Genomic DNA, 18,604 nt, shown 5'->3' with positions numbered 1-18,604 from the left:
TATAGCCTGGAATTCTAGTACATGCACTAGCTCTTGGTGCTGAAGAGCTCAAGGACATGGGGAAAATAGCATCCTGCTCTCTTCTCACTTCAGGGCCCAGGGCTCACCAAAATGTAATGACTTAGAAATGGATGGAAAGTAATGCCACTGCCACAGACAAAAGGATTTACAAAAGAATTAATAAATGACTATCACTTCTCTTGCCTCAGGACTTTTCTGGGTAAATTATTACTCTTTAAAGCAGTGCACTGTGAGTAAGCTGCCTGACTCCCATTAACATTAGTAGCAGTGGCATAGCATAAGCTTTATGTGCCAGTTCTGAGGATTAATCACAAAGTTGTATCTGTAGGGCTCTCACTTTGAACTCAGCAAATCTGCAACAGAACAACTTTCCTCTGTCAGACTCTTTGAAGAAAAATCACAAGGAAGTGGGTGGGCTGCCGGCTAAGCCACTTCTTAACCCACCAGTGGTTCCCCCATAACTCCAACAAAACACTATAGCAACAAGTGAGAGCATTAAATAGCTCTCTTGCTGCATTTCCAGTAATGTTAGCCAAGGTATGGGAGCAAGCAGGGATAATTTTTTTGAGCAGGAAGAAAAAAAAGGATAAAAGAAATCACATAGAATTAATGCAGTAAATGCACCATCAAGATAAGACTGGGGTTTTTTTAATACAGGATGAAAGCTGGAACACTTGAGAATAATTTCCATGTATGGATTTGGCAATCTAAAAATAGCACCTCATTTAACACAGCAAAAAAAGACTGTAACTGACCCTAAAATAGATGGTGATGAATACATTCAACATCAAATTTTGTCTATTTTCTCTTCCCTTCTATGCTTGCTGGCACCTTTCCACAGCCCACCCCTTGTAATTTCCCTAAAGAGGGAGGAAAGGCAATCATGTCTGAGCAGCCTCAGAGCAGCTTTAGCAGAGCAGGACAGCCACGATGGAGAAGGCTTCACAGGAGAGCGGCTCTGTCAGCTTGGGTCTTGTTATTGTTTGCCTGAGGTGCTGGGATTTTGTCTCACTTCATGCAACAGTGACAAACATCCACCTCTTTCAGTTTCCTCGTGATGTTGCTCCAGATTCTTTCAGACCTCCCCTTTCTGCAGCTCTCCTGTTTTCCTCTCAGCAGCAGTACATCTCCCTCACACAGGCTTTCGGTTTGGTGAAACCCTCAAAATGACCCACACAGAGGCACCATCAGGGAAAAGGAGAGTACAGGGATGCAGCCAGCCCTCCAATTTGAGCCTTCTCACCCCAGGGGCTGGAGAAGGGTTCAAGGCCCCTCCACACCACTGTAGCTACACTTTCAGCCCACTGCTTGGGCTTCAGCTCACAGAAAGCCAGCATCACTGACTCTATGCTAACTCCATTTCTCCCTCCTCAAAACTGAACAAGACCTCCTCCACAAAGCTTTTGCTCTCCGGTACAATCTACTGGCACAACAAGTTCTTGGGACCACCTCTGTCAAGCCCAATTACAACACATTTGCATCAGGGGCCAAAGTGCTTCTAGACAGCTCTAAGATAAGAAGCATATAAATCCATCACACAGACTCTCTGCCACCAAACCAGCAGCTGGCCAAAGCTGAGAACTTGAAGAACAGGGCCATGAGTAGAACTCATACCTTACTTACCAATGCTGAACACCTCCAGCAAAGCCTGGCACTGAAGCAAGACTCATTCTGACCTGAGGACAGCCCCAGGAGCCAAACTGCATGGCTGCAGCTGCCATAGTGCTGCATTTTGGGAATGGCAGGGCAATACTGCAGGAGGAGGCTTGAGACAGCAACAAAGCTGTCTAAAGTCAGGTGAGAGCTCTGCACCGAGGGATCAGCTCTTGCTAGAGCAACAGTTTATACACAGTGATTAAGCCCAGTGGCATGGCAGTAACTGGGAAACGTGCCCAGTGATTGCCTGCAGTACACCTGGGCTTAGCTGGTGCTCTCTCAGGTCTCTTGCTATCATGAGCAATACATCATTTCAGCCTTTCCCCAGACACACCTCCAAATAAAGAGAAAACTCACTGCAGGGGGCAATGTTCTATTCCTTCTGCCCATTCATTCACACCAGAGGCCCAAAAGAGCAGCCATGTCCACAAACATCTCAACATCTCACTTACTTTTACTGATGAGGCCAGCATTGTAGGAAGAGAAACAAAACCACAGCGAATTCAGGACAACTGAAATACCTGTTTTCTGCTCCTTCATTTAAAAACCCCACAAGGCTTCAACAGTCCGCCATTGACATTTGCTAGCAGCAATATTTCAGACTATTTACTATCCTGTGCCATTTGTTTCATATCCACCCCTCACACTCACATTCAGGTGGGTATAGAATGGATATATACAGCAGTGTCTACAATAAAGTTTTTGTAATTTGGAGCTCTAAGTAGTCAGAACTACCACCAAAACAATTAATTTCTTCACCATTCCATGTACTGACACTTAAAAATTCTTCACCAAGATCTGTTTTGATACTTGAATGCAACAGTGGGCAAGATTTTCCTTACACAGCACTCAGTCAGGAAACAAGTGCAGTGAATCTCACTCACAGCTGGCCCACACTGCCCCCAAACCATATCTGTAAGACTTGTTGGGGTAAATGCACTGCTGTGACAACATCCCATATGGTTGACTGAATGTTCTAATGACACCTAAATGAACTCATCATCCCACTTCCCAGCCTCCTCTGTAAGTCAGGGAACCAGATGTGATGTATTACTGGACAGCTACATGCGATCTGGTACCAAAGAACCCCATGGATGTTGACTAACACCGAGCTCTGCCCTGGATGCTGTGGCCTCAGACATACACATGCCCAAAGCTCAATGGCATTGCAGTGTCACAGAGCAGTCAATAGCAAAATAACAAACCTAGCCCAAGCCAAACAGTTTGAAGTTTCCACATTTACCTGTTGTGTAATCCTCAGGTCTGTACAAACCCCATACCCTTGGATGGGTAAGTATAAATAAAGTGCAGGCAAGAGCTCACTTCTATGAGCCTTGGTACTTTGGTTTTGGAAGCTGCCTGCTAGCTAGCAGGTGTTTAAAAAAAAGTAAAAACACACTTTTTATACACTTTTAATAGCTGGCTTTGTTTTGTCATTCAGTTGAAATTAAGAGATTGATCTCTATTGATCTGCAGAAAGGCTCCATCTTTCCGTGGCTTATCAGAGTTGCACCAAGAGCTTGACACACACGCACAAACACGAAGAGAAGTAAATTTCAAAAAGTAATGAGTGAGCAATAGCAAACTCATGCCAGTCTCATTCACCGTCAGACTTTGCTGCAAAAGGAAAGTGACAGAGGCAACAGCTTCTGGTTATTGTCTCAGCACTGCCAGCAATGTCAAGAATTTGTTTGATTCTCACATAAATCTAATGCATCCACATCACCGAATAATAAACAGAGAAGAAAAGTTCTCTCTATCCACCGAAGAGCATCTAGGCATCACATTTTTATTTCCCCCAGCAGCTTTTCCATTATGCTCTGTTTTCTCTTTTAGCTTCTCCCCAGGTGCTTACACACATCGCCTTAGCTCCCTTGTTCATATTCTTAAAGGCACCACTAAAAGCTCATCCAACTGCATCCTCAGCTCTTGGAAAAACAAACCAAAAAACACACAGGGCCTCCCAGGCATACAAAGAGCTTCTCTCTGCACTCTCCACTCCCCAAGGCTGTAAGATTCCTGCTCCTACACCAGAAAATGTTTTCTCTACTCATGCCTACAGCATAGGAATAAAAGACTTGGAAAGCAGCAGTATCCCTCCAACTGCCAACCATACCACCAAACAGCCACCACCAGATGTTTTTCCCTTTCTATCAACATCAAAATGAAGGCAGCTGTTGAAGCAGATGGCTTTCTGTCCCAAACTAGCTCCCCTCAATCCCACCAAAATGAGATTGCTGTGTGGACCAGAACACTGTGCAGTTAACTTGGGGCCACATGACCATCCTAGCTAGCCATGTCCTCCCTGACTGATGTTTGCTCTGCCAACTTCATAGACTGGTGTGCAATTCCTGCAGGCCATCACTGCCTGGGGATTGGCTCTCCATGGTCCCTCTCAGATAAAGCATCTTCTGAAGACTGCACCAGCAGGTTTAGGAGCCTCCTAGACCTTCCTACATGGTCTTAGCCCTACAACAATATTTACTGTGCCTTCTCTAAGCACTGCTTTGGTACAGTAACAGAGCAACTCACCTGCTCTATGAGGAAAGGACAGCAAAACACTCATCACAAATCCAACAAGCCAGTGACAAATGGCCTCTCTTCTCTGGCTTGTAAAATACTAAAGCTCCCCCAGTTGTGATAAAAAACCACAAACAGCCTTACCCTGTACTTGTCATCTGACTGCCAAAAAGTGGGAATTCATTTACCTCTGGAACTCTGCTCTTACTTGCATAGAGGATTGGTTCCCATTGAAAGCCAATGCCAGAACTGTTAATCAGGAATTCCTGTGAACTAGCAGCCAAAGAGATACATCAAATGATCTAATCCATCCATGCATCACACAGATTTTCAAAGTGCTCCTGCCTGTGCAATCCTTTGTCTTGTCAAAAAGCTTCACCTAGCAGAGCTGTCAATTCAGCTTTTCAGAGCACCACTGATTCCTCCAGGAAAACTGGGCAGACAGTCTGAAATACTAATCCTATTGCTATACCAAGGGGGGTTTTCTTGCATTTCTCTGCCTGGTTTCTTGTTACAAAAGCCTTTCATTCTCAATTACTTCCACATGAAATATCTGGTCCTCTGTGGAAGGGATGACACCATGGACTTTACTACTTCATCAGCGGAAGTCAGGACAGAGGAATGGTGCCTCAGCAAATGGTTGTCAGAGCCAAGGCTTATCTACAGAATAAAAATCCTGTTTTAGTGTAAAGACCTAAACATCAATGAAAAATCAGCAGAACTAATCAACACATAGGTCCTGGTACACTGGGTTTCATGAAGGATGAAGATGTTCCTGAAACAAGCCTCAGACCAGTTCAGCCTAGGTTTATGTGAAATAAACACGTAACTAATGCACCTTCTGGCAGCAGATGGTTCACAGCCAGTAATCATGGTCAGGACTATCCTTGTCAATTAATCATTTCCTGACCCATGCCATTTTGGGAAGAGGAGCAGAGCTGGCTGTGCCCAATCTGAACTGGCTAAAGAGGATTTGTCACCCCTAACAGGTTCTGCCCAGGCCATATCAGAAAGGCCATTTTTTCATCATATGCCTACAGTTATCCTTTCAGCATGCATTGTTTTCAGATTTTATGACTCTGTAATAGGAATGATAATTATTATTTCTCAAAATGCACTAATTTGATTATTTTCCAAGTTAAATTATGGTTAAGATTACTTGCAGGTAAAACCAAGTACCATTAAGTTATTTGTGCTGTATCAGTTGTCATAAAATCAGCAAGAACACTGGTGTAGAGAGCAACATATACACAACAGAAAACTCCCAGCACCTACACATACTGTAAGGGACAACCTTTGGTCTTTGCTCCTCACCCTCATATCTCCAAGGACCTGGGTTTTAACAGGTTCTGAGGAACCCCCACTTTGTTATATCTAATCTGCTAGCAACTTTTGAAGGTAGTTTTGCTATTTTTCTGGGCAAAAATGTATACATTCATTTGGATTCTGGTTTTGGCCAGTGAGCTTTCATTTGAATTTTTTTTTTTTTTTACTATCTTTAGGAAAAACATTATTGATATTTGGTTTTGCAAGGCTTTTCTAGGAGATAGGCTGCATAATCCCTGGCACTACAGGACACAGCATTGTCTAGCACTTACAGCAGTGGGAGTCCAAAGACCTGAGTTCTGTTTCTGGCTCTCCCACTCACTCTCCACTGGACATTTAGCAAGTCAATTCACTTCTCCTTCTGTGAAATGGGTGTGCTTAGGTTGTATTCCTCCTTTGGCACCCAGTTTAAATCCAAAGGATACTGAGTGAAAACCATTTCCTGAGTGTTTTAAGATGCTAGGATGGAAGGTGCACTATACAGCAGCAGCATTAACAGGAAAGTTCAATTGTGGGATCTGTCCATTTTCATCAAAATGCCAAAAAGGCATTTTCCTTTCCATACTCTTGAGTATTTGGTATTCAGATGCTGATTTCACACAATTTTCATCTAAGAATATCTGTTCTTGTTTCAGTAGAATTATTATTTAGTATGAATATAAGCCAAACCAAACTCTTAGTCCCCAGCCTACAGCTCCCTTCTGATTAGGATCTTTCTTTATATGGATTCACGCCTCTACTGAATTCCTCAGTGGAAGAAGCAGGATTGAAGACTTGCCTTGGCAGTTTAACACTTTTCTTCCCTTGGCAACACCATCAGGCTTGAGAGCAAGTTATAAGGAATGACATTACATCATGCTCAAATACAAGATTATCACATGCTGCAAAAGGGATTCTACAAGGAAGACTGATTTAGTGTGTGTCTGTGATGATGAGTAAAGAGCAGCTGGTACTGAACTAATGCATTGCTGAAGATTGTATCAGATTAAGCCAGTAATTCAGCTACCTCCCTGTCCTCTCCCATAAAATTTTAATAAACCCAATCTTATGGGAGGAAAGGAAAGACAGGGACCCTACTGAATTATTTATAGCCTTAGTTATGTATGGCAAAGAAGCCCCTTTTAGGTGGGCAACTGATATTCTTCCATTGATTTTCTTCTGAGAATATCTAGGTGAGAATTAAGTTTTGGGGGAAAAAAACCCCACAAAACACACAAGGATGCAAAGGGCAAGCCAGAAAAGACAAAGCTGATGAAGGCAGAGATGAGGGAGAGTTTGTATTTATGAAAGAGATATTGATCAATTGCACATACCAGTGGCAGACAGACTCAAATTAGCTGTCATAATTCCAGTGATGCAGAGGGACATGCAGGCTCAAGCTCCATTAAGTATAACCTACATCCAGAGCAGCAAGATGAGATTTGCCAGACTGAACTCTGAATTCCCACAGGAGATACCTGCAGTTGATTTATATTCCTGATTTCTTATTCCCCCACCAACTGTGCAATCAGTTCCTGGAGGTGGGTAGGGAATAATTGAACAGCTAAACTGTGATTCACCCAGCCAATTAAGGAGTCTTGGGATGGGCCCCTAGACAAATCCTTCAGCTTCATCTGGTCTTCATGGACCAGAACTGCATTTGGCTCTGACAACAGGGCCAAAATCACAATGACCCAGTTAACACTAGCAATCTGAGGAAGTAAAGCTGCATTATGGTGTCTGCACATTAATATTGACACATTTTATGTTTTTTCAAAGCAGGAAGATATCCTGACTGTACATGAGATTTGGGTTTATTCTGTAATTCAATGTCCAAAGAGCATTACTGCAAAGCAGTAATTAAAATGGCAACCACTGCCTAGTAGCTATTGACATATAAAACCCACCTTCATGTTTCAGCCTGCAACTTGTGTCAGGTGCCAGGTTGTTTGATTCAAAGTCTCTTGCGCTCTCTCTCATGCTGGCTGCTATGATGTTTCCTTGTGGATGGTGCATGGCTTTGTGAACAAATCACACTAAACTCATTTCCAAAATATTCCACTTATGTCTATCTTCTTGCACTGAAGTAAGGAAGCGCTTAACTCCTCATTAGTAACTCTGTATGTGGCATATAATCACCTTGGAATATTTAACTGCTGGGATTTCATCTCACTAACATTGTGGGGTGGGGCATCAGACTGGGGTATAAACAAACTGGGACATAAATCATCATAAATCAGGCATTAAATTGGTATATAAATCAAAAATTATAGAAGTCAGATGGATGAGACCCATTAGAGCCTCCTATTTGTTCTTTTCTCTTCTCTCACCCTAAGAATGCACAAGACATCATTCTTGATTAGCCAAGAGACAGAAGAACGCCCATCTCTCCCCCTCTGTGTCTCTCAAGAGGGAGAAAAGGGAAACAGAGAGCTCTGTATGCATATTAATAAAGCTATATTTTGACTGGCTGAATGACTAGAAATTATTAGCAATGGTATGTTTTACCTGTCAACATCTCCACACTGCAAGAGGCAAAAAGTGTCTAATACTTCTTTGCAAAAAATCACTGGTGAGACTGGAGGGGGTTTGCTCTCAATTTTCCTGCTATCAGAACAGTTCTGTAAATACCTTAAGACTCTCTTCAACAATAAAGATAAAAATGTCTTTTTTCTTGTATAACAGTGTGAGACAATGCAAAACATCACCTAAGCCTCAGTGCATCCAAGTGCCTCCACTTAAAAATATAAGACACAAAACAAAACCAAAAAACCCAAACCCCATCAACATGAAGGTTACCAAGCCAAGCATGCCAAAGGCAGGAAATGCAGGAATGGGACCCTTTGAAAGGGTCAGTGTGAAAGGTGAGAAGACACGAAACTCTTCAGCAAAGAGCAATCCGGGCAGAGATCAGTCAGGTGGCTACACCTCCTCCTCCCTCTCACACAAGCACTCTGCTCTTCACTTACTCTAAAACTCCTTGGTGCTAAGTCAGTCCAAGAAATTTCTTAAGACATGGTTCCTAGCTGTGTTTTCCTCATTTACACCAACGCAGTGTGGGTTGGGTGGCCATTTGAAGTTTGATTATAGTGTGGAGCTTTTATAGTTGCTCTGAAAATCAATGGGAGCTGTGCTCTGGAAATATGTAAAACTTAAGCTTTCTTTATATCCAACTGGACACTCAAAAAACCTAAACCAGTTATCTTTGATTGTCAGACCTAAAATGAAAATTATAGCCAACCATGAATGGTTATTAGATACTAATATATTTATATTTACACTACCTTCTTCAATTCAATTACTAGAAACTTGACAAAATCCATGAAGTGGTAAACTCCATCATAGGATCAGGAGTTGTGTAATTTGCAATTCAAACGGCCCACAACCATAAATTCAGCAATGAAAAATAAACCAAACAAAAGCATCATTGAATGGAAACAGAATATCCCAAATCCATGGAACAAGGCAAGAGTCTGTGATTACAGCTATTAAAGACTCAATAATGAGTGTGCTTAGAGGAGATAAATTAAGGCCAAGTATGCAGCCCAAACTGGGTCATCTTCTAACTTTACATGCTTGTATTTTCAACCTTAAAAATGCGCATTTGATTTCAAGTGAACTTAGGCAAACAACAAACTGCAAACCCAGAAATTCTAGTGTGGGGTTTCTTACTGATTCAGAAGAGTGGCAAGAGGGTTCTCAGCAGATATCCTGATTCACCTGTGAGCCCCATCATGTGAACTGGGCAAGAACCTGCTGGCTGAGGGAGCAGGATGAGACCTTCCCTCTGCCAGTGTTTCACAGCTGCATTAGCAGCAGATGTGCAGTAAGATCTCTGGCTTGTGCACTCTGAACAGGGCTTCGGAGTGGATCCTATACTTTCCTGTTTGTTCCCCACTTCACTCCAACACAAACAACAGAGTTTGACCATTTTTGCACCTTCTTTCCAAAATTTTTCCAATCCACCACTCCAACATTTTTCCCAATTGCAATGCTTAGTAATCCCTCATATTACCTCTTCCAACTCTCCAGAACAGTTTTGCCCCTTTCCTGGTCCTCATTTTCTCCCTTCCCAAATCTTATCTATATTTGCTACTCAGGACTGAAGGATCTACTGACCTCCTCCCTTAGTCCATCCCTGCTCTTCTGCCACTAAGAAGCAAATAAAAAATAGTATGCAGTTGGGAAAGTTATTCATCAGTGTAGGTATTAAGGTCACAGGCATATTAGCAGATCCTAAGATGAAACCTAGCAGAAGGCAATAAAATCCCTTACAGATTTCAAAATAGGTCTTAGACTTCAATGCCAAAAAAACAAAATTATCTTAGCTGGAAATAGCAGGATATGAAGAAAACCCTACAGCAGAGAGAGAGAGGGAAATGAGAAGGTCTGTCACTCCCACCTGGCCATTAGCTGTGGGAACAATGAATGTAATGAAGATCCAACAACACGAGACCTCCAGGCATGTGAGCACCTGCTGCCTGACTAACCTCTGGGATGGCTGCCCCGTCTGTTGTGATAAGCAATGCACTAAGGAGTGACATCATCCCAAATGGCACTGACCAGCAGGATGGGGCCATACTTCAGGGTGTACTTCCATCTGGGGGCCCAGGTAGCTAATTAAAAATGAAAAAGGATTTCCTTGTAGAGGCATGTATGGGAGAGAATGAAAGAAAGAAGCAAAAGTGGAATGCTGCCTTTTTACTTCAAACACTCTTTTCACTAGTATCCATGAAAAAAAACAAAAGTAAAAATTTTGTTTGGGGTCAGCTCTTATTAAAAATGCAACAATTAAATATTTATTGTTGCTTATAATGGCAGATGGGGCCAAGTCCATAAGCCTGCTGGTGTTACCAAGGCATTGTCAAGCTGTCAACTGAGCTTCTGTGCAAATTTCAACTTCATGTTCCATGGAATGAGAAGGCTTGGGAAGTCTGTAGAAATTAGAAGTCTGGACATTTTCCTGAGTGTTAATTGTTGCTGGATATTTTTCCAGTAGTTTTACTGATTATAAGGAAGTATTTGAGTGCTTTGTAGGCTCTTGCAAAATTCAGAGCATTAACGCCAATAAAATCCACTCAACTTTCAGCATAGATGCTGTATGAATTAAAATATTACCACTCTGTACATCCTGTAGAAATTAATCATTTCCTCCAATACTTGCTCTTCGCAGAATGTGCCAGGCTATTACTTTTGACTTTAGAATTCATTTTTTATGCAAATGGCTTTTAGACCACCACAAACACAGGAGTGCTGCAGTTCCAGAGTGCAGATAAATGATATCATTTCAATACAAAGCATTATGATTGTTGTTCTGACAATGCAGCTTTCCTCACTGATATTTTAGATTCAGAGCCCATGTCTTGTGGTCCTGCAGTAGAAACATGGGGGTAGAAGACAGGTAAAGGAGATCCCACAGTGCCAGGCAAGGAGTGTTTTCAGAAGGCCCAGGAAATTCTGAACACTTAGGAAGCATCAGCTACCTGTTTATGATCTGGTTCACTCTAAAGCAGTCTGGTGACACAGTTTCTAAGCTGTGCTGTAAAAAATCAGTTTCCATAGCAATTCCAGCCACTTCCTGCCCAGATGCAGCACTCTTCACATTCCTGGACACAAAACACAGCTGCTATGGAAGACAGGCTGAAGAGGCAATGGCAAGCTGGAGAAGAGACAGACCAATTCCCTCTTTTGTGGCAGTGTTACATCCAAAGTAGAAAATCAGGTTTGAGACATAGGGAGGAAGGAAAAATAAAAGGCTTCTAGACCCAACTATCTACCTCACACAATAGGCTCTGTGAATCAGCAAAACAAGAGCTTTTGGAGACAATGAAGATTTTTTTTCTCTCTCTTCTGATGTAGAGACTTTCATGCACTATAACACAAGCCACTGGGAGCTCTGCCAAAGGCTCTGAGAGCCATGCAGCAATTGCCCCATTTTCAGCTACCACGGCAGGAAAAAGGGAAGAGGGAGTTATTGCACTTGTTCTCTAAGATAAAAACAAATATCACTCTTCAAGAACACACATCAGCAACTTGCTTATTTGCAGCACTTTAAAGCCACAGTAGTTTCTACATCTGCCTTGGAGAGAAAATGGCTCTTGTACATGAAACAGTTAATTCTCAGAGTGTAGCATAAGATGAATATAGAGCCTGGGTTGCCTATAGCCTACTAAAAAAATAGAACAAAACAAACACACCCACACAAAGCCAAACAGGGATGAAAGCAAAATGACCTTACTACAGTCCTTCTCGTGGTAAAAAAAAAAAAAAAAAAAAAAAAAAAAAAAAAAAAAAACCAACTAAACAAACACACCACACAGCATCAGCCCAACACGTATTTGTTGTTCTCCAAAGAGTAACACAGACTGAACACTCCCTGGGCTTTTAGCGCCTTATCCCTCAGTGGCTTTAAAGAACAGTTTTGTTGGGTCCTAGAAGATGCTAAACTGAATATAGCACATCTCCTTGTTGCGTTGGAGGTACTGTCATTTTCATTACAGACACAGCCTTTCAACTGCTTTGCCGTAATATACCAGAAATGGTTTCCTGAAGATTTGGGGACAAGAAAAAAATTAACATCAACATAGCCTCCCTTTTATTGTCAGCTTCCTCAATGCACATGCATCCAGTTGAAATGCTTATTCTATCACCTCATGTCCTGGATTGCCAAGCAAATTGTATTCTGTTTGCCATCTGTATGGCAGTTGTCTTCTGTTAAGTGGGCAGTTTTTCCTTGTCTCTTCAACAACCACTCCTCCCTTTGGAGAGACACCTGCTGATAACAGGCTATTGAATGTCACTGCCTGACTGATAAGAACTACAGCATCCCATTGTGAGGTGCTCTGCCCAGAGGGAGGAGCCAAGCATTCCTAACTGGATATAATCTGGGGATTCTGGAACACCAGCACGACTTCTCCACTGGATTTCCCAGAGGAGCAGCTGCCTCTTCCACTGGATCTTCAGAGGAAGACTACACCCTTCTACAGGATCCCTGCTCCAACAGAACTATCCCTGACACTCCAGGAGGGCTGCAGCCACAATTCCAATTGGACTGCTACCAACACCCTGACCCACAGGGTGTCAGTTTGTGTTCTGACTCTGTCAGTGTTGTTTTGTTTATTTTATCCTTTTATTTTCTTCCCTAATAAAAAACTGTTATTCCTGCTTTCATATTTTTGCTTGACAGCCCCTTAATTTCAAATTTCTAACAATTTGGAGGGAGGGGCTTTACATTTTTCCATTTCAGGGGAGGCTCCTGCCTTCCTTAGCAGACACCTGTCTTTCCAAATTAAGACACCTGAAAACCCTTCTCACCCTTCCCAATGCCTGCACCACATTCTACAGCTCAATCCCCTGCCATGAGCACATTCCCATGTTTTATGAACACATATGTAGCATAACAAAAGTGAGCCCACAGGAACAGCATGGAACAATGTGTGAATATATATAGACTTGCTTGCATTTTCTTGGCTTTCTATTTCTCCATTTCTGAGAGCATCAATGATGCTGGTCTTGTTTTTCAGAAAACACAACTATGGATCAGGTTTTGCACTCAAGACCAGGGTCAAAGTGTGACAAGGTAAATGCTTACAGTGACTCAGTCATATCACTACATCAGCGTCTTCCATAAAGACAGTTACTCGTGCTCAAAGTTGTCAGACATAGCTTTCCTCTGGTTCTCTCTTGCCCTCTCAGCTCATATAGAGACTTGTTTTGTCTAATTAGATCAACATTTATCTCCTGACAGGTAAGAGCTGACAATACTACAATAATCTTTCCCTCTATCCCTGTTAAACCAGAGATAGTTGAGAGGAAGTGATTGCAGGGAAGACAAGTCCTATTTCCCAAGCTCATACTGCCATAGGCAATCAATTTGGAGCAAAGGTTCCATCTTGAAAATGTCAAACAGAATGAAAAAAAGATAAAATCAAAGCTGGTAAAGTCAGCTCCAACCATTCCTCTAGGACCAGCTGCTCTCAGGTTCTTGCAGCACGGCTAACAGCACAGCTAGAGTAGAGGAGGACTATCTGCTTTGTGTGCTCAATGGTGCCATGGGGTCCTCAGCCTCAAATTAATTGTCCCAGCACCCACTCCTGCAATTCAAGAGAAATTGCTGGAGCATCAGTCCTGCCCACCAAAAAATGCAATTTGCAGTCTATGGTGGAAGCCCTCTCTCCTCTAATCCCCAGCCCACTGAACATGCAAAACAATGGCTTCCTTCCACAGGAACCACAGTTGGCTGTCCATACACAAGGCAGAAGAAAATACACGACTCAAATACAAATACAGCAAATGGTAACAGTGGCTTCAGCCTGGAAGAGGCATTTTTGTTTACTAGGGTGACCAAATCTTCTGCTTTCACTTTGCCAGTTCTTCTGAAGTTCTCCAAGATGCCATTTTGCCCCCATCTTTCTTCAGGAAATACTTTTTTTTTTCCCCCTATCTCATGCTACAGATCTGAAAAATAACCCCTGGCAAGAGAAAGAAGATAGCCAGGCCTGGGCCCTGCTTCTTTTGTTGTTTGTCACAACACTCACTGATATGAACAGGGAAATATTCAGAGGAAAATAATGGCCAGGTTGACTTGGAAATATCAGACTGACCAGTGTTGAGATAAAGTAGCTGTGTCCTGGATGAAGCTAGTCCAGAGGCATAGAGCAGGATCAGCTGCTGAGGCAGGGGCTAAAATCACAGGGACTTGCTGAAGAGACTTATCCTACTTGGTCTACAACAATGCAAAGGGAGAAAAATCCCCTCAACCAAACCACAATTTGAGAGATTGGTATTGGCCTTGTCTTTTACAACAGGTTACTGTTTCTACATGGGAAACAGTCATATAGATTCAGTTCATTCTTAAATGCAGTGACCTCCAGAACCACCAGAGGGATTACCCCTTATATCAAAGCACTCTGTTGCACCAACTGCTCAGGAGAAGAGAGCTTCAGCAAAGTATTTCTCTACTCTTCTGCCTTCAGATATCAGTTCTATCTACATCTCTCTACACTTATCTGACTCCCGAAACTGGCAAGAAAATTTGGGTCAGAAATATGAGGTACACTCAATGTACCCTCTACAGGGAAGAGACAAGCAGCCTCACCCTGAGAGTGCCTCAGACCACACCAGAAACAGAAATATGTGAGTAGTGTCTAGATTGCACCTTTGGAGACTGACAAATGCCCTACCAACACTCAAAGCTTGGGAACTTGCTGATCCTACCAAAGGGTGCACACAGCCTTAGATGACCAGGTGTATAACCCTTTATTTGAGCCATTGCTGAGATAAAGATGAATTTTAGAAAATAATTTTTGAACAGTGCGATTTCCAGCAAATAGTTGCGGATAAGTCATTGTTACTCAACACATTCACAAAGCAAAATGACACATACACAAAGCACAAACCAAAGTCCCTTCCTACTGCCCTATGAGCCCTAACAGAAGATGTCTTGGGTGATAGGTGCTCTTTTTTTGCCATAGATGAGCACTGTTAGGTTTTATATCAACATGAAACTAACACCAGCAGAGAAGACAGGTGGTGTAGAAAACCTGAAGTGAACTGAACCTTCTGATCTTCTGATTTCAGGGACAAATTAGCATAACACAGTATTTTGCAAGACCAGTCTCTTACAACCTGCAGAGAGGCATAAGTTCAATTATTCCTTTTTTGTCATATCACAATAAAAATATGTATTTGTCCACGTGGACACATTTAAAAAAACCAGGCATTTAGCAAGACCCTCTAGAAGGCTCTTATCTCTTTACCAGAGTGTACTAGGAAGGCCTACAAGCATCAATGAATCTCACCCATGCAGGAAAAAAAAACTATAACATTGCACCTTCTCCTCCTCTGAACTTAAAAGGACCCTCCCAAAGCAAGAACCACACAGGGGAGGAGTGAAGCATACTGAAAGCTATAGGAACACCACAGATCTGGCACAGTTCTCAGAGTAGAAGCTCACTATCACCTCCCAACATTCTCAGTGAGAACCAGTATTGCCTCAACCACTGCCACCTTCAAGGAGATTTAACTGCTTCCACCAAAACAGAGCTGCTCAGGATATTCATCAGTCCCCACGACTACGTAGTAACAAGAACAGTAGTTTCCTTCCTTGTGAAATTCTACCTCATGCATTTTCTCAGTGAAAACACTTTTCCATCTCCAAGATGAGAGAGAGACAAGATTTAAGGTCAGCCAATACATCCCAAGGCAATTCCATCCCTGTCAGATCTTGTCACTTCAGCAAGCATTACAAGTTGGTGACCACTGGCTACAATTATCACTGTCCTTGTGCCTTAAAGGGTGCAGCAATTCTCTTTCAAGATCTTCAAAGGAGAGTGATGCCACACTCACACAGGAGCTGCTGGCAGTGGGACATTCTATAATAAAAGCCAGCAATGAATTCTCCTGGAAGCAGGAAACTCAGCAGCAATGGCATGAGAATGTGCTCACGTACAGAGCATTCCACTGAATTAAAAAATAGGGCATTGATTTTGTTATTCATTTTTGTATTTAACTCGGTATTAATCTCTGCATACAAATGCCTTTTCCCCACTGCTGCATTCTCATGCCTCAGCAGAATTTCCAGTCAGCAGCAGAAACAGAGATGTAGGTCCCAAGAACAAATCGATCTGTCTGCTACACGACAAACTGGATGTGAGAGGAGGGCTCTGAGCAGGCTGCCACTCAAAGCCTCTGCTCTCATTCACCAGGGAGCCTGCACATGAGGAGAAGGTGAAGAAAAGCAGCAACACTTACGCAAGGCGTGCCACTCATCCTGGCGGATTGTCTTGGTGATGTTGTACGTAAGGTTCTTGGGGATGGTGGCTGAGGAGTAGTGGTACTTGATGTACGAGCATCGCTCAATTGCTCCTGGGAAAGGCAAAATGCAGAAAATGTGGTTAAATGAATGTAACATGTCCTGCCAGCTACAGGCCAGAGGGGTTTGACAACCAAAAGCAAAGCGATCCCTACCATCCCTGCCCACTGTGACAACCAGCACACTCTCCAGCCCATGACATGTAAGCTCAGATCCAAACTTATGATATGGGAAGTTTATCTTTCACACATTCTGGGGAGCTTCCAGACTGGAGTAGCTGCCAATGCCTGCTTTCACCATGAGATAGCTGTGTGGCAAATTCTTCCCTGAGCTGTGAGCTAGCAACTGCCATGCAGTTAATGTATAGAAACTACAAACTCATGTCTTAGCTTTCTGTGCTATCATGGACATGACTCAATGCCCATGCCTCAGGAAATACACAAAGCAAACACCTTTGATCCTCCCTTAAATAAAAAGCAACACAGAAAAATTATACATATAGGTAGTGAACAATTTCCTAACCCTTTCCACCCTTCAAGCAAGGGGACACATTACACTGTCCCTTGAAGGTACCTAGACACTCTTACAGCAGGTTCAGAGATGGAATTCATTGGCATCTCTGAACAGTGAGGCTCAGATAGCAATATCAGTGGTTGAAATGGGCAAATTTTTTCCCCCTCTATTTTCTGGATTTCACCTATGCTCCATAGAAAAAAAAACACCATTTGCTGCTTCTGATGTCTTCTGGTCACATCATTAGATCTCGTTTTACAAGTACTTTCCTTTCTGTACAATAATTGCCCCTCCAGGATCTGATCTCCTGGCATCTCTCTGCATAGTTAGTATCTTTAGAAGAAAGAGTCTGGTGTAGTCTGATGCTTTCCATGAATTATAGCCTAGCCAAATTTCACATCTGATCAGACACCTGTAACTGTGTAACTGTTCTTGTATTGATGAAACTCAGTCAGGTTTCCTACATTGCTTTTGCCAGCATTCTCTGCTAACACTGGCTTATTAGACCTTCTCACTAAGCTGTCTGAGTCAAAGCTCATCAAAGTCATTTTCCCACTAACATTATGTTATTTTGGCTCAGGCCTTTGATACCTAAATAGGTATCCTTAATGTGGTTGGCCATGCTGTTTGTTACTAGCTACCACTAGTCAGAGAAGCAGCTATGCTGGAAATGCTTTTATGTATTAAAAATACATTAAGACAAGCACTCAATAGAATAAATTAAATGAAGCAATGAATTATATAAATAATAAAGAGCGCTATACACAAGGAGGCAGGTAGAGGACTCTTACTGCCAGCCTGAACTGAAAAGGCAGACCCATTAGCCTTATATTGACAGTTCCACAGGGTAAAAAATGCTTTTAAACCACTGCAAACACAGGTTTCTACTAAGGGTTGTAAGATACTATCTGGCATGAACTTAGATTATAGACCATGAATTCACAGCATGAAGAAAACCCACGAAACAAGTTATTAATTACATCACAGCCTACCAGCATCTTCCAGAGTTAGTGCAGTATAAACATTTGAGGTCCTCATTGTTTGCTTCTTGTGAGTATTCTTCACATTCTGCCTTTGACAGCAATTAGATTAGACAAAGCCAAATATTATAGGGGGAAAAGGCAAAATATTTACATATGTATCCGCCTGCCCTGACAGCGTGATGGGCTTCTGTGTGAGTCTGCACCATCTGGGCACCAAATGTACGCCCAGAATTAAAGTTTCAAACTAAGAATAGTATTTAAATAAAAAGACAGCTAGTGTGCAAAGAGCTTTAAAAAAATCCCCAAATCACAACCTTGCCTTCTTATAGGTTTTCCTATTCCCTTTTGCTAGGTTGCTTTTATAGATTAGAAGTATCAGCAAGAAAATAACAAATGCTTATTTGTCAGAAATTAATCTTTAAGTTATTAGATACCTGCCCAAACAAGAGATTTATATAGAATAGTAGAAAGAGACACAGAGCCAAGATACAAAATAAAAGCTTACAGAAGGAAGGGAGAACAACTCCTGTTCTATTTGCAGCTTTTCTGGAACCAAAAAGGCTAATTTCTAGTAAGGTACATCAGATATCTAATTCTGCAAAGACTTCTGGTGGTAATGCAGCAAGCTGTTCAATATCACTTTCATCACCAAAGCCTAAAGCAAAAAGAGATTATTGGCTGAATTCAGGTCATCACTTGACCATATCCATAATTTGGGGCATATACTTCCTTCCCCATGGCTCTAATGAGACTTCAACATACAAAAATAGCTTTGGGACCACTATCAACCAGG

General features: G+C 42.2%; 1 protein-coding gene across 1 annotated transcript in view; it reads right to left on the bottom strand.

Moving 5' to 3' along the window:
* Positions 1 to 18,604, bottom strand: part of TMEM178B (transmembrane protein 178B) — a 206,721-nt gene that overhangs the window by 135,514 nt on the left and 52,603 nt on the right. Inside the window, exon 2 of the mRNA XM_059473054.1 lies at positions 16,255 to 16,368. Within this exon, the coding sequence (XP_059329037.1) occupies positions 16,255 to 16,368 (114 nt within the window). The remainder of the gene's footprint in view (positions 1 to 16,254; positions 16,369 to 18,604) is intronic.

Source organism: Ammospiza nelsoni, chromosome 5 (genome assembly GCF_027579445.1).
Source record: "Ammospiza nelsoni isolate bAmmNel1 chromosome 5, bAmmNel1.pri, whole genome shotgun sequence".
In the NCBI taxonomy this organism is placed as follows: domain Eukaryota; kingdom Metazoa; phylum Chordata; class Aves; order Passeriformes; family Passerellidae; genus Ammospiza; species Ammospiza nelsoni.
The sequence above is the reverse complement of the archived record's forward strand: the minus strand, read 5'-3'. Positions and strand labels throughout refer to the sequence as shown.